The sequence below is a fragment of the Hemitrygon akajei genome, chromosome 4 (genome assembly GCF_048418815.1).
Source record: "Hemitrygon akajei chromosome 4, sHemAka1.3, whole genome shotgun sequence".
NCBI lineage: Eukaryota > Metazoa > Chordata > Chondrichthyes > Myliobatiformes > Dasyatidae > Hemitrygon > Hemitrygon akajei.
Genome location: NC_133127.1, coordinates 171170160 through 171184905, shown reverse-complemented (window position 1 = coordinate 171184905; position 14746 = coordinate 171170160). Strand labels below are relative to the sequence as shown.

Genomic DNA, 14746 nt, shown 5'->3' with positions numbered 1-14746 from the left:
GTGTTGTGTTCTTGGATTTCCAGAAGGCCTTTGACAAGGTGCCATACATGAGGCTGCTTAACAAGCTGCAAGCCCATGATATCACAAGAAAGATTCTAGCTCGGATAAAGCAGCGGCTCATTGGCAGCAGGCAAAGAATGGGAATGACGGGAGCCTTTTCTGGTTGGCTGCTGGTGACTACTGATGTTCCACAGGAGCCTCTGTTGGGACCGATTATATTTATGTTATATGTCAATGATTTGGTTGGTGGAATTGATGGATTTGTTGCAAATTTTGTAGACAATACAAAGATAGGTGGAGGGGCAAGTAGTTTGGAGGAAATAGGCTACAGAAGGACTTAGACAGATCAGGAGAATGAACAGAGAAGTGGCAGATGGTACCATAGTGGTACTTTGGCAGAAGAAATAAAAAGGTAGACTATTTTTTTAATGGAGAGAAAATCCAAAAATCTGAGGCGCAAAGGGATTTGGGAGTCCTTGTGCAGGATTCCCTAAAGGATAATTTGCAGATTTAGTCTGTGGTGAGGAAGGCAAATGCAATGTTAGAATTCATTTCAAGAGGACTAGAATATAAAAGCAAGTCTTTAATGTTGAGTTTTTATAAAGCACTGGAGAGGCCTCCCTTGGAGTATTGTGAGCAGTTTTGGGCCCTTTAGTTTAGAACAGATGTACTGAAATTGGAGAGGGTTAAAAAAAAACCCATGAACATTATTTAGGCACATGAATGAAGGAAAAAAGGACAGTTATGCGAGAGGGAAAGTTAGCTTCATCTTGGCACAGGTTAAAAGTTCAGCGAATCATTGTGAGCCTAAGGGCCTGTACTGTGCTGTACTGTTCTATGTTCTACATTCTGCAGGTTTATGATCAGGAGCAACAGATTTAAGAACGTCAGAGGCATCTTTTTCATGCAAAGGGTGGTGCACGTTTGGAATGAGGGGTCAGTAATAGTGATTGGGCACATTAGCAACATTTAAAAGTTATCTAGATAAGTACATAGATAAGAGCATAGGATATGCTCTTTGGGTGACTTCCCTGTTTCTACTGCCTGCCTTTTGCTTTTGCATGGAGCATTCAATAGTATGACACAGGTACAGGGCTTTGGCCCATGACGTCTGTGCGAAGCATTCTAGACACCTGTCCTACAAGATATGCCTTGCAAACCTCCTTTAACCTTTTGCTCTCCCACCTTATAACCTCTAGTGTCTGACATTTCCACCCTATGAAAAAAGACTTACCATATCTATGCCTCCTATAAGTTGATATAATGTACTTTTATCAGTTTGTCCCTCAGCCTTTGAAACTTTACAACGGTGATTAAAAATCAGAAGCAAAAGTAAATTATAGTAAGACACACAAAATGCTGGAGGAACTCAGCAGGTCAGGCCACACCTGCAGGGGAGGTTTCGTGTTTATAATCATCTTTATTCTGATGCTGTCCTGATGATGCATCTCAGCCTGAAAAGTCTTGACTGTTTGTTTCCCTCCATAGATGCTGCCTGAATTGCTGAGTTCCTCTAGCACTTTATGCATCTTGCTTAAGATTTGCAGCATCTGCAGAAATCTCTTGCATCTTTTATTCTGTGCTATCTACATTTCAATTGGACTTGCTTAAAGATAAATCTATCATCGTCAGTCCCTACTTGCAGCCTCTTGAACTGGAACCTCCTCAACCTCAGGCATGTTGGCAGTTTAGTGGAAGAGGGCAAGACACACAAAATGCTTGGAGTTCCAGCATCAGCAGGTTTTGGATCCAGCTTGGTAAGTCTCAGCTCTAACAGTGGGATAGCTTATTACTCAATGCTGCTGGATAAGGTGTCTGTGTGAGAACGTCCTAACTCCCTCGCTGTTCTGCCTCTGCCCTCTCCCTTGAGACTGCTGGAGGATGTTACTGGAGTTCTGCAATTTATGGATTGGACCGGATTCTTTTCAAGTTTATATCTTTTACATTCTGTGTTTTTGCCAGGTGTTTCTTGTTTCCAACTGAATAATTTAAATTTGGTGCTTTCTGTAAGGTTTTATTGTGTGATGGGGGGAGAATTTCGGTTTGTTCTCACATTTTGCCAGATCTGTTTTACTGGTGGGGGGGGGGGGGGGGGAATTGATGTTCTTTTTGCCATAGCACAATCTAAATTTGGCGCGATCTTTAAGTGTTTCATTGTACGGGGATTTGGAGTTTGATGCTCTAACAGTTTGTCCAATTAGTTTTTCTGCATGGGGGGTAGCTGATGCTCTTGTTCCCATTGCATAATGTAATTTTTTTTGTGCGGGGAGGGTTGAACGACCTCCTTGCTTTTCTTTGCTTTGTAGCTATTTGGTGAGGACAAATCTCAGAGTTATATAGTGCATACATACTTTGATAATAAATGAACCTTTCAACCTTTTTATCCTATTGCATTTGTATTTTAGATAAAAGATGAAGTCAATGCATCGGGTTATTCTTTAGTGCTCAGAGACAATTCTAATCAACATATCAACAGACCTTTATCGTTAAGCTAATTTCTTGGCTGCATACTAGGATGGGGTGCTTTGAGAATTGGAAAGGGCTTTTAAATCGAAGAAAGTCAAAGAACTGCAGATGCTGAAAATCTGCAATAAAAAGCGGAGAATGCTGAGAACACTCGGTTCAAGCAGATCTATGAAAAGAGAAACTGAGTAAAGATTGAGAAAGAGAGAAAACAAGTAGCATGTCACTTCAACTTCCCTTCCCATAAAGACCTGTCTGTCCTTTTCCTTCTCCACTGCTGCGATGAGGCCAAGCTGGAAAAAGAATACCTCGTATTCCATGTGAGTAGCCTACAGCCCAGTGGTATGAATACTGAATCTTCCAATTTCAGTTAAATCATGTCCCCGGAGTTCTTTTCACATTCTTTCTGGGCCACTTGTTCTTGCTCCCTTTGTTCAACTGTCACAGTTCCTTGTGCACATCACCCCAACACCTGTCCACCTGGGTTTCTTCTCCCTGGTCTACCCTCCATATATCCCCCACCATCTAGGTCCCTCTGACCATCATCCTCTTCACCTGGCTCGACTTAGCAGCTACTGTCTCACCCCACCCTCTCAGAGTTTTATACCTGCTACCTCCCCTCCAAATGACCCAAAATGTTGACTAGCTCTTTGTCCCCACAGATGTTGCCTGACCCGTTGAGTTTCCTCAGCCATTCTGTTTTGTGCTAAACCTTTTTAGAGGTAGCACAAGAAAGATAAAATTCTTGTGCAGAAATCAAAAACTGGGATTTAAATATATCTCATTTTCTGGGCCAAAGGGCATATTCCTGTGCTGTACTGTTTTATAATTAATTAAAAGCAGGGCATTCTGTATGTGAGGAGCAATGAGATATTATTGACAGGTACCTGGCTGGCAATTGCTGCTGCTGTTTTGCAGTTGTCCCCTGTTAAGAGCACCACATTTACTCCCATACTTTGCAAGGTGCACACAGCCAGGGCTGCTTCGGGTTTGACAGTATCTGCAATTGCAATCATCCCACACAGCGCACCTTTCCAGAAAGAACACAGTTGATACAACATGGAAATATAAGAAAAATACAGACATAAACTTTCAAACTTTATACTGACCCAAAGTGATTTAAACTTTATATGGATTCAGTAAGTAGTTCAATATTAGTCATCATCTTTTACTGATTTATTATTTCTGTCAAATTGGGATAATAACTGACTCATTATATAATATCTCTCTCTCTCTCTCTCTCTCTCTCTCTCTCTCTCTCTCTCTCCCTCTCCCTCTCCCTCTCCCTCTCCCTCTCCCTCTCCCTCTCCCTCTCCCTCTCTCTCTCTCTCGCCACTTTATTACATTCAGGATGTACCTAATAAAGTAGTCACTGAGTATATACAGAATATTTTAAACTCAGTACAACCATAAATTCCTTAGTCTCCATCAAGTCCCAACATATTATATTTATCTAAAATTTCCAGTTCATTTTTTTTTTCACTCTCTTATTTGGACTCATTTCATATGAACCTTCCCAGTATTAGCAGTTTCTGAATTCTTTTGTGAAACTTTCTTTGCTCATTTATTCAATAACGACTCCCTGAACTCAGTCCCATGAGTAATGCAGTAAAAGCAATTCTACATCCCCCCCTCCCCGGGGCCTTTGCTGTGTTTGATCCCTTAAACCTGTCAGTTCCCCCAGGCCTGGAAGTGGTGAATGTGGGTTCGATTTCAACATTTAGGAGAAATTTGGATAGTTACATGCATGGGAGGGGTATGGATGAGCTATGGTCCCAGTGCAGATTGATGGGACTAGGCAGACAAATAGATTGCACAGACGAGATGGCCCAAAGGGCCTGTTTCTGTGCTGTACTTCATGACCATGAGCCTACATGAAATTATTCAAGATGTGTCAAATAAATTTTGCCTAAATCGCCTACTGGGATAGTTGGGATTGTTGCCATTCCTTTTGCATTATAATTTACAATCTTAATCATGTTCTGCTGTAAATTAACTATTGCAAGTCCATGGTTGGATTGATTACCATCAATTGCCACCAGCACTGCAGTCTGTCCTTTAGTTTCATGATTAATCATAGCCTCATCAACATCAATTCCAACATGCAATCCATTGCGCATCATCCACTCCCGGTTTCCAATGGACACAGAGTAGACCTGGGAAGCCACTGCACCTAAAGATGACAAAAAGTTTAATTCATTCCTCCATTACTCACCAAGTAGTATCATTGTGATCTTTAAGTGACATCTGAGTCAAAAGGATGTCAAAAAATTGCTAAGGAAGACAGGTATTCAGTAATATGGAGAAGAGTTAGAATGCTGCTCTTCTTGCATTATGAACACAAGAGATTCTGCAAAATGCTGGAAATCCAGAGTAACATTCACAAAATGCCAGAAGAACTCAGCAGGTCAGGCAGCATCTATAGAAAGGAATAAAGAGATGACTTTTTGGGCTAACACCCTTCATTGGGACCTTTCATGAGTCTTGAAGTATCTGGGCCCAAAACGTCGACTGTTTATTCATTTTCATAGATGCTGCCTGACCTGCAGAACTCCTCCAGCAATGTGTGTGTGTTGCTCTTCTATGTATTTCCTTCCTGATTTTTTGTGAGAAGTTTCAACAACTTTGTGGGCTTTAGTATCAAATGGTGGACCCTTTCTCATATCACATATTCTTATGGGCTCGACAATGACAAAGATCGTTATTTTAAACCAGAGGCTTTCACTGGCAAAAATGAAGTTGCAATAGCTTCACTATATTAAGTTTACTGGTGCCATGAATCTGACTTCATCCAAAAAAGAGTATTGCAAATTTAGAAGTAAAATAATTACCTTCTCCTTCAGTAATCTGCGAGAACGGTGTGGCAGGTGAGTCAGTAAACCGTATTAAATGTGTGCTTTGTTCCCCTTGTTTGTTGAGATTTCGTTCACTTTCCCTCAACACTGTTTCAATATTGGTAATTTTGCAGCTAATGCCACAGCCCGGAACAGACTGAAAGTCCGTACAGTACCCAAGCACGTCTGTCCCAAGTTCCTGAAATAGACAGAAAAACTTTACCGTAAGACAAGTTGATGTTAAATCCATACAGCCATTGCTGGAAATCTGAAATAAAACAGAAAATGGTGGAGAAACTAACTAAGGTAGTTCAGGAAAAGTATAAAGGAAGAAATAAATTTCATGGTGGCCTACTATGGGAAATGAAAACTAAATATATTCCCTGAATAGCAAAACTTTGATGAGACCCAAAAAGAGATTTAAAAAACTGATTGTTGGTCCATAAATCCTGAAAGGATATAGAAATGTGAATTTGCTCTGTGTTTAAAACACACAGGCATTGAACATATGTTGCTGAATTTGTAAATCCTATGAGTTCAGCCAGATCTGAAGTATTCCATGCAATTCAGGGTAATTCAGTATAAGAAAATATTAGTAATATTTAGTACTATTTATAGGATATTAGAACTAGATCTGAAATTAGCCAATATAGTTAGGACAAAAGGTTTGAAAATCTGTAGTTACAAGTTACTCACTCTTCATGGTGGAATTGAGGGTGGAAAGGCAGGAACAGAGATTGGTGGTGGTAGGAAGATGGAGTGGGAGAAGACTTCTGGTTTTTTGTTATTTTTTTGAAAGCTGAGCCTGGTATTATCTTCACCTTTACAAGAAGAGAATGGTTGAAAAAGAGAAGATAGCTTATATGCTACTTTACAGAGTATTTAAAATAACATTGGATCAACACTTCCATAGATACTCCTGCCAATAATCCTATAAAAAGTATTTTATAGGTCTATTTAAAATTGATTGAGAGATTAGTGGAAGCTTTGAGGGAATGTCCATGACTTACTTCTTTACAATATTTAGTGATGGCATTTCCAAGAGGATGTTCACTGCTGGCTTCTGCAGTGCCAACAACTGCAAGCAGTTTCTTCAGTGGCAGTTCAGCTAGATCTCTCAGTATGAGAACCCTCATTACCTTTGGAACACCATGTGTAATTGTACCAGTCTTGTCAAACATCACCACTTTTATCTAGAGACACAATAGCTGTATTCAGTACAACAAAATAAGTTCACAAATGCAAGTTATCATTTTTTATCAGTTTCAATTTTCAGTCGCTCCTCTAAAGTATAAGAATATTAAACCACATAACAAGATTAGATGATAAAAATTAAATTCTATCTTGTATGTTTTAGCAACTCACTCAGCACCCCCAGACATAGTAAAGAAATCACTGCTGCTTTGACAACTCAAAAAGAACCAAGCTCTATTTAAAACTGAGTAGGATTCTGCAAATAGATCTTATAAGCCATCACTGTAAAAGTCATGATGAATAGAACGTTAAAGCTGGCCAAGAGATGGAAGTAATAGGAAGTGTCATATGATTTCTGATTTAACAGAGTCAAAGTCATACAATATAGAAACAAAACCTTTGAGCCACCACATCCAAGATGACCATCATTGAATTTGGTTTATTATTGTCACATATACCAAGTTACAGTGAAAAACCTGTCTTGCAATCCATACAAATCAATTCATTAAAATGGTGCATTTAAGGAAACAATACAGTCAGCCCTCCTTAACCATGGGTTCTGCATGTGCGGATTCAACCAATCGCGGATCGGGAAAACCCGGAAATTGAGCATTGTTTGCCTCGCGTCTTGTTCGTTCGCTACTTGTGCTGTGAGCGACAGGAAGGAGTTTAAGGCTAGTAAGGGATGGCTGGCTTGCTATGTAAAGTGCTACAGCCTCAAGAACTTAAAGATCATGGCAGAATCAGGATCAGCTGATGCCGAGGCGGCATCACTGTTCCCAGAAGAGCTACAATGGTTGTGTCTGTACTGAACATGTACAGACTTTTCTTTCAGTCATTATTCCCTAAACAATATGGTATAACAACTATTTACATAGCATTTACATTGCATTAGGTATTATAAGTAATCTAGAGATGATTTAAAGTATACGGCAGGATGTGTGTAGGTTATATGCAAATACTACGCCATTTTATATAAGGGATTTGAGCATCTGCGTTTTTTGGTATCCACATGGGGTCCTGGAACCAATCCCCCATGGATAAAGAGGGCCAACTGTAACAGAGTGCAGAATAAAGTGTTACAGTCATAGAGAAAGCACAGTGCAGGTAGGCAGGAAGAGTAGGGTTACGACAAGGTGGACTGTGAGGTCAAGAATCCATCTTATTGTATTTGGGAACCATTCAATATTCTTATAACAGGGTACAGGCTGTCCTTGAGCCTGGGTATATGTGCTTTCAGGCTTTTGTATGTTCTGCCCAGTGGGATGGGAAGTAAGGAGAATGCCTGCGGATGGTGGGATCTTTGATTATGCTGCCTGCTTGAATGAAGTAGTGTTAAGTATAGACAGAGTCCATGGAGAAGACAGGTTTCTGTGATGTGCCGTGGTGTGTCCACCACTCTTTGCAGTTTCTTGTGGTCATGGAGAGAGCAGTTGAACACCAAGCCGACATGCCAAATTTATTTAGCCTCCTGAGGAAGTAGAGGCACTGGCGAGCTTTCTCAGCCATGGCATCAGCTTGGAACTCTCAACCCTCTCAATTAACCTCAGCACCTCTGATGTAAACAGGAGCACGTGCACCATTCCACCTTCCTGAAGTCAATGATCGGCTCTTTTGCTTTGCTGACCATGAAAGAAAGGTTGGTGTGACGACACCATGTCACTGGGCTTCTATCTCCTTCCTGTACTCTGACTTATCATTACTTTTGAGATATAGCCCACGATGGTGGTATCACCTGCAAACTTATAGATGAAGTCAGAATGGAATCTGGCCACGCAGTACTAAATCTATCCCCCCAGATCTTGAAACTATGTTCCCTAGTTCTAGTCCAACTATCTTTCGTAGTCTTATATGTTTCTATAAGATTGCCTCTCATTCTTCTGAATTCGAATGAGTATAATCCCAAATGACTTAATCGCTCCTCATAGGCTAACTCCCTCTTCTCTGGAGTCAATCTGGTGAACCTCCTCTGCACTGCCTCCAAACCCAATATACCCTTCCTCAAGTAAGGAGAACAGAACTGCACACGGTACTCCAGGTGTGGTCTCACCAGTACCCTGTACAGTTGCAGCATAACCTCCCTGCTCTTAAGTTCAATTCCTTTAGCAACGAAGGCCAACATTCCATTTGCCTTCTTGATAACTTGGTGCACCTGAAAACCAACCTTTTGCAATTCATACACAAACATTCCCAAGTACCCTGCAGTCTTACACCATATAAAAAAATATAATCTGATCTTCTATTTTCACTTCCAAAATGGATGACCTCGCCTTTACCAACATTGTACTCCATCTGCCGGAACGTTGCCCACTTACTTAGCCTATCTACATCTCTCTACAGTCTCTCCACATCCTCTATGCAATTTGCTTTTCCCACAAGTTACTATCATCAACAACCTTAGACATATTGCATCCAGTCTCTTCTTCCCACACTATAACTTCCCTTGTTGGTTAGGATGTCTATCTAAACTAATCCCACTTGCCCCCATTTATTCCATACTCCTCTGTGTCCTGCTTATTCAAAACCCTGTAACGATGCCTCTCAAATTTTGTTACTGTTCCTGCCTCCACCACCTCCTCTGGTAGCTCATTCCAGATTCCAACAAGGCTTTGGTATCTGGAATGAGCAGCCAGAGGTTGTTTTTCTGTTAGATCTGCTTTAAACTTCCTTCCGCTCATCATAAATTAATGCCCTATGGTATTAAAAAAAAAAACCCTTGGTTGCTCATCAAAATATTCACCCAGTGCTTTTGCTGGTGAAAAAAAAATCTATTACTTTTCATGGAGGTTTTTTTTATTTGACCACTTTCCAGCCACTGACCTTGTGTGCCATCTCCAGTGGTTCTCCACCCTTGATGAGAATGCCATTTTGAGCCCCCACACCTGTACCCACCATCACAGCTGTTGGCGTCGCCAGTCCCAGGGAACATGGACATGCAATAGACAAAACTGTAATGGAGGTCTGAAATGCAAACCGGATGATCAGCTCAGCTTTAGAAATATTCTTGTTGTAGCCCTAAGAAAGGGAGAGTCAAAAACATAATATAATGAGTCAACACACAGTATAAACCCAGACAACGTTGAATGCATTTTGATGAACACTAGGCTAGAAACTTACTCGTACAGCTCCAACAACAAAACAAGTGAAACTGAGGTTAACACAGATCTGAGCAGTTTTGCAGATGCTGGAATCTGCAGCGACAAAGAACCTGGAGGAAATCAGTAGGTCTGGCAGCAGTTGCGGAGGGAAATGAACAGCCAACATTTTGGGTCGAGACCCTTCTCGATTCTACACACATTTCACCTGCGGGGTGTTTCTCTTCATTTCCCAGTGAGATCTTTGTTATTCCAAATTCTATTTTTCCCCACTGTGAAACTCAACTTGATGCTGTCAACATTATCCTCGCCAATTTTTATTGATGTCCTATATCAAGCATCCTCTCTGGATGCATTACAGCTTGGTATGGCAACTGCTCTAACCAAAACTGTAAGAAATTGTAGAGAGTTGTCAATGCGGCTCAGTCCATCTGAGAACCAGCCTCTCCTCCGTTGACTTTGTCTATGCTCCCTACTGTCTTAGGAAAGCAGCCAACATAGTCAAGGACCCCTCCCACCCTAACCATTCTCTCTTCTCCTCCCTCTGGGCAGAAGATACAAAAACTTGAGAACACATATTACCAGGCTCAAGGACCTTCTATCCTGCTATTATAACTTGTGAACGGACCTTTTTATCTATCTATCTATCTATCTATCTATTTATTTATTATGCAGTTTCTACAACACTACAGCAAAAAAAACCCCAAAAACAGAATAGGAAATTAATACTGTGCAAGATAAACATACAATAATAATATAATTCACAATAGTAATTGAAAAAGCACCTTAATTAAAGTCATGTAAAGTTAGTGTTCCCCCCCCCCCCACCCCGCAAAGAAAAAAACTCTGGACCAACCACAGCAAAATGTAGGAGATATAGATCAGAACATTCAAACCCCCAAAACTGTAAATACAAGTAAAAACAGAAGATAATAATGCCTACTACCAAAAAAAAGCTGAAAGTAAGGGACTGAAAAAAAACTTAATCAGAAGAAAGGTTTTATGAAAATATTCAATAAAAGGTCCCCAGACCTTATGAAACTTTATGTCCGAATTAAAAATCGAGTAGTGAATTTTTTCAAGGTCTAAACAGGACATAATATCATTGAGTCATTGAGCGTGCGTGGGTGGGGAAACATCTCTCCATCTAAGAAGAATTAGACGTCTAGCCAGAAGAGAAGCAAAGGATAGTGTTCGCCATTTAGTCGAGCTCATATGTTTATCCATCTCACCCAAGGAACCAAAAAGAGCAATCAGAGGGTTGGGTTCTAAGTGGCAATTCAGAATATGAAATAAAGTTAGGAAAACATCTCTCCAAAATTTCTCTAGACTAGGGCAGGTCCAGTACATATGAATGAGAGAAGCCTCGCCACTTTTGCATTTATCACAAAGAGGACTAATATTAGGGTAAAATCGAGACAATTTAGATTTGGACATATGAGCTCTATGCACAATCTTAAACTGTAAAAGACAGTGGCGAGCACAAAGAGAAGTTGAGTTAACTGACTTGAGAATCGAGTCCCAAACCACATCAGATAAGGGAATATTTAAGTCATGCTCCCAAGCCATTCTGATTTTATTCAAAGGGTGCTAATTTATCACAAATAAAAGATATTAAGTCTTTACCCAATGTATTAATAGAAAGAAACTAGTCCATAGCGTTTTTCTCAGGCATCTCAGGAAAGTTGGGTAATAAAGGATTAATGAAGTGTCTAATTTGGAGATATCTAAAGAAATGGGCATTAGGTAGATTAAACTTAGCAGAAAGTTGTTGAAAAGATGCGAAACGATTATCAATGAAAAGATCTTCAAAATACCTAATGCCCTTTCTATACCAATCATAGAATGTTGAATCGTGCATAGAAGGTAAAAAAAAGATTATGTAAAATAGGACTAGAAAGGGAAAAACCATAGAAACCATAAATTTCCTAAACTGGGCCCATATTCGCAGAGTATGTCTAACAAGAGGATTAACAATTAGTCCAGGCAAACTACTAGGGAGTGCAGATCCAAGAAGTGCAGAGATAGATAGATCCTTAGTGGAATTCAGCTCCATTGCTACCCATTTAGGGCAGTCAGACTGGCTATGAAAAAAAGACCAGAAGGTAAGACAACGAATGTTAGCTGTCCAATAATATAAGCGAAAATTAGGTAATCCCATACTGCCTTCTTTTTCAGATTTTTGAAGGTAAGCTTTATTAATTCTAGAACACTTACCCTTCCACAAATAGGACAAAATAATAGAGTCTAAGAAATCAAAAAAGGTTTTAGAAATAAAAATTGGAATAGATTGAAATAAGTATAAAAATTTAGGGAGAATATACATTTTAATAACATTAACACGACCTACCAATGACATAGATAAAGGTGACCATTGTGACAAACTCTGTTTTGTAGAATGCAAAAGATTGGCAAAATTTTTGAGAAAAAGATCCTTAAAATTCCTTGTAACTGTAATACCAAGATAGGTAAATTGATTATCAACTACTTTAAAGGGAAGGTCGTGAAATACTAATGCTTGTGCTTCTTTATTAATTGGAAAAAGTTCACTCTTATGAAGATTAAGTTTATAAATTGATATAAATTAAATTGATCAAGAAGAGAAAACATTGGAGGTAAGGATGTGGACGGATTTGAAAGAAAAAGTAGTAAATCGTCAGCTTAAAGAGAAAATTTATGCTCAACACCCCCCCTCCAGATCCCTGTCAATTCAGGACAGCTTCGAAATGCAATCGCCAGAGGCTCTACAGCCAATTAAAAAAAGAGAGGGACTTAAGGGGCATCCTTGAGGGTGCCATGTTTAAGGCTAAACGACTGGGATTGCTGAGAGTTAGTCAGAACAGAAGTGGTAGGACATAAATTTAGCTATTTGATCCAAGAGATAAAACTTTGACTGAGGTCAAATTTTTCTAAAACTGCAAAAAGGTAGTTCCACTCTATATGATCAAACGCTTTCTCCGCATCGAGAGAAATAACGCATTCAGGAGTCCCAATTGAAGGCAAGTATAAAATATTAAATAAACGCCGTATATTAAAAAAGGAAGACGATTTTAAATAAAACCAGTTTGATCATCAGAGATAATAGAGGGTATAACATTTTCTAATCTATGGGCCAAAATTTTAACATCAACATTAAGCAAAGAAATCGGCCTGTAAGAGGAGCACTCTGTTGGATCTTTGCCCTTTTTGAATAAAAGGATAGTACATGCCTCATTAAATGAAGGTGGCAATTTACCATAGTTGAACAAATCAGATAGTACTGAGAGTAGCTGAGATGAGAGAAGTGAAGAGAATGATTTATAGAATTCTACAGGGAACCCATCAGGTCTGGGAGATTTGCCTGACGACAGTGCAGAAATAGCAAAAGATACTTCTTCTAGTGATATAGGCTCATTAAGTTTTGCTTTGGAATCAGATGAAAGTGAAGGGATATTCAAGCTATTTAAAAAAAGGTCAACAGAAATATTATCATTCAGGGATTCGGAGGAATAAAGCCGAGAATAAAAATTCTTAAATGAGTCATTAATTTCTGAGTGATTCGATGTAATATCCCCATTCTCCTTCCCAATCTTTGTAATATGTTGTTTAGCTTTAGAGCGTATCAACTGACTAACTAGAAACTTGCCAGATTTGTCACCGTGAATATATACCGACTCTTACTTTCAAGAAGTTGACATTCAACTGGTTGAGCGGAGAGAAGGTCAAATTTAGTTCTACACACTTCTTGTATAATTCCGGGTTTTTAGTCTGAGCATATAGTTGATCTAATACTTTAATCTGATTAATCAAATCTAATCGCTCTGAACGGGACTTTCTATTAAGATTCACTGTATATGAAATTATTTGACCCCTCAAATATACTTTCATAGCATCCCAGACAATATGTGATGAAATTTCAGATGACATATTGGTGTTTAGGAAAAAAGTTATCTGATCCTTAATAAATTTTACAAAATCATCATCCAATAATAAAGTCGGGTTAAAACGCCAATGTTTATTCCTCTGAAGGAGACCAGGAAGATTTAGAGACAAGGTGACTGGGGCATGATCGGAAATCAGCATACTCGGATAATCACAAGAGTGAACAAATGAAATAAGTTGATTATCAATTAAAAAATAGTCAATTCTAGTGAAAAAAAAGAATAATCTCTCTCAGTAGGATGAAGGAAACGCCATATATCTGAGATACCATAATTAGAAAGAAAAGAGTGAATAGCTAAAGCAGATTTAGTTGGTAATCTAGGGACAGAGGACGATCGATCCAAAGCTGGGTCTAACCAGCAATTAAAGTCGCCACCCAGTATAAGAGAATATAGATTCTGATCTGGTAATAAGGTAAAACAGCGTTCAAAAAAGTTAACATCGTCAAAATTGGGAGCATACAGATTAGCTAGTACTACTTTAGTATTATATAATTTGCCAGAAACAATAATAAAGCAGCCATTTGTATCAGATATCTTACTATGGAGTTCAAAAGGAACATTTGAGTTGATAAGAATAGAAACCCCCCCCCCCCCCCTAGCTTTGGCCGGGAAGGATGAATGAAAATGCTGACCCACCCACCTTGACATAAGCCGAGAATTATCAAAACTACGAATATGAGTTTCTTGGAGGAAGGCAATGTCAGCTTTAAGTTGCTTAATATGGGAGAAGACCTTCCTTCTTTTAACAGGATGATTCAATCCCTTTACATTCCAGCTCACAAATTTCAAGGAACTAACTATTATCAAATGTTAAAACATAAAAGGTAGTAAGCATATATAAGGTCAAACAATACAAAAGCAGCTTGGAAGCAAGAATATAAACATAAATCAATAAAATCAGGACACAGACAAGTCCTGAATAACAAGGAAAAACTAAAAAACAAATAGATAGTGTTGGTACTGGAGAACCCACCCCACCCGCGCAACTCAAAACTAGATGGCTACCCAAGAAAAATGACACCCCAAAAACCAGCTTCCAGTTCCGTGACATTGACATAAGCTCCGTGTAAATAATATAGAAAAGACTAACTAACTTATGCACTACAAATCAGAATTACAAATAGAAACAACTTCATCAGAAAGAATATAAAACTTAATACAAAATAATAATCAAGAAATAATCTACCCGCGAGAAACTATGAAAAAATTGGAAAAAAAAGTAAATTTGGAAGAAAAA

General features: G+C 39.0%; 1 protein-coding gene across 3 annotated transcripts in view; it reads right to left on the bottom strand.

Annotated features, from left to right (window-relative positions):
- Positions 1-14746, bottom strand: part of LOC140726945 (copper-transporting ATPase 2-like) — a 113820-nt gene that overhangs the window by 14619 nt on the left and 84455 nt on the right. For all 3 annotated transcript variants that reach the window (XM_073043983.1, XM_073043982.1, XM_073043981.1), the window contains exons 13-17: positions 9312-9506; positions 6308-6490; positions 5295-5496; positions 4490-4636; positions 3351-3493 (exon numbers count right to left, since the gene is read on the bottom strand). In XM_073043983.1, the coding sequence (XP_072900084.1) occupies positions 3351-3493; positions 4490-4636; positions 5295-5496; positions 6308-6490; positions 9312-9506 (870 nt within the window). The remainder of the gene's footprint in view (positions 1-3350; positions 3494-4489; positions 4637-5294; positions 5497-6307; positions 6491-9311; positions 9507-14746) is intronic.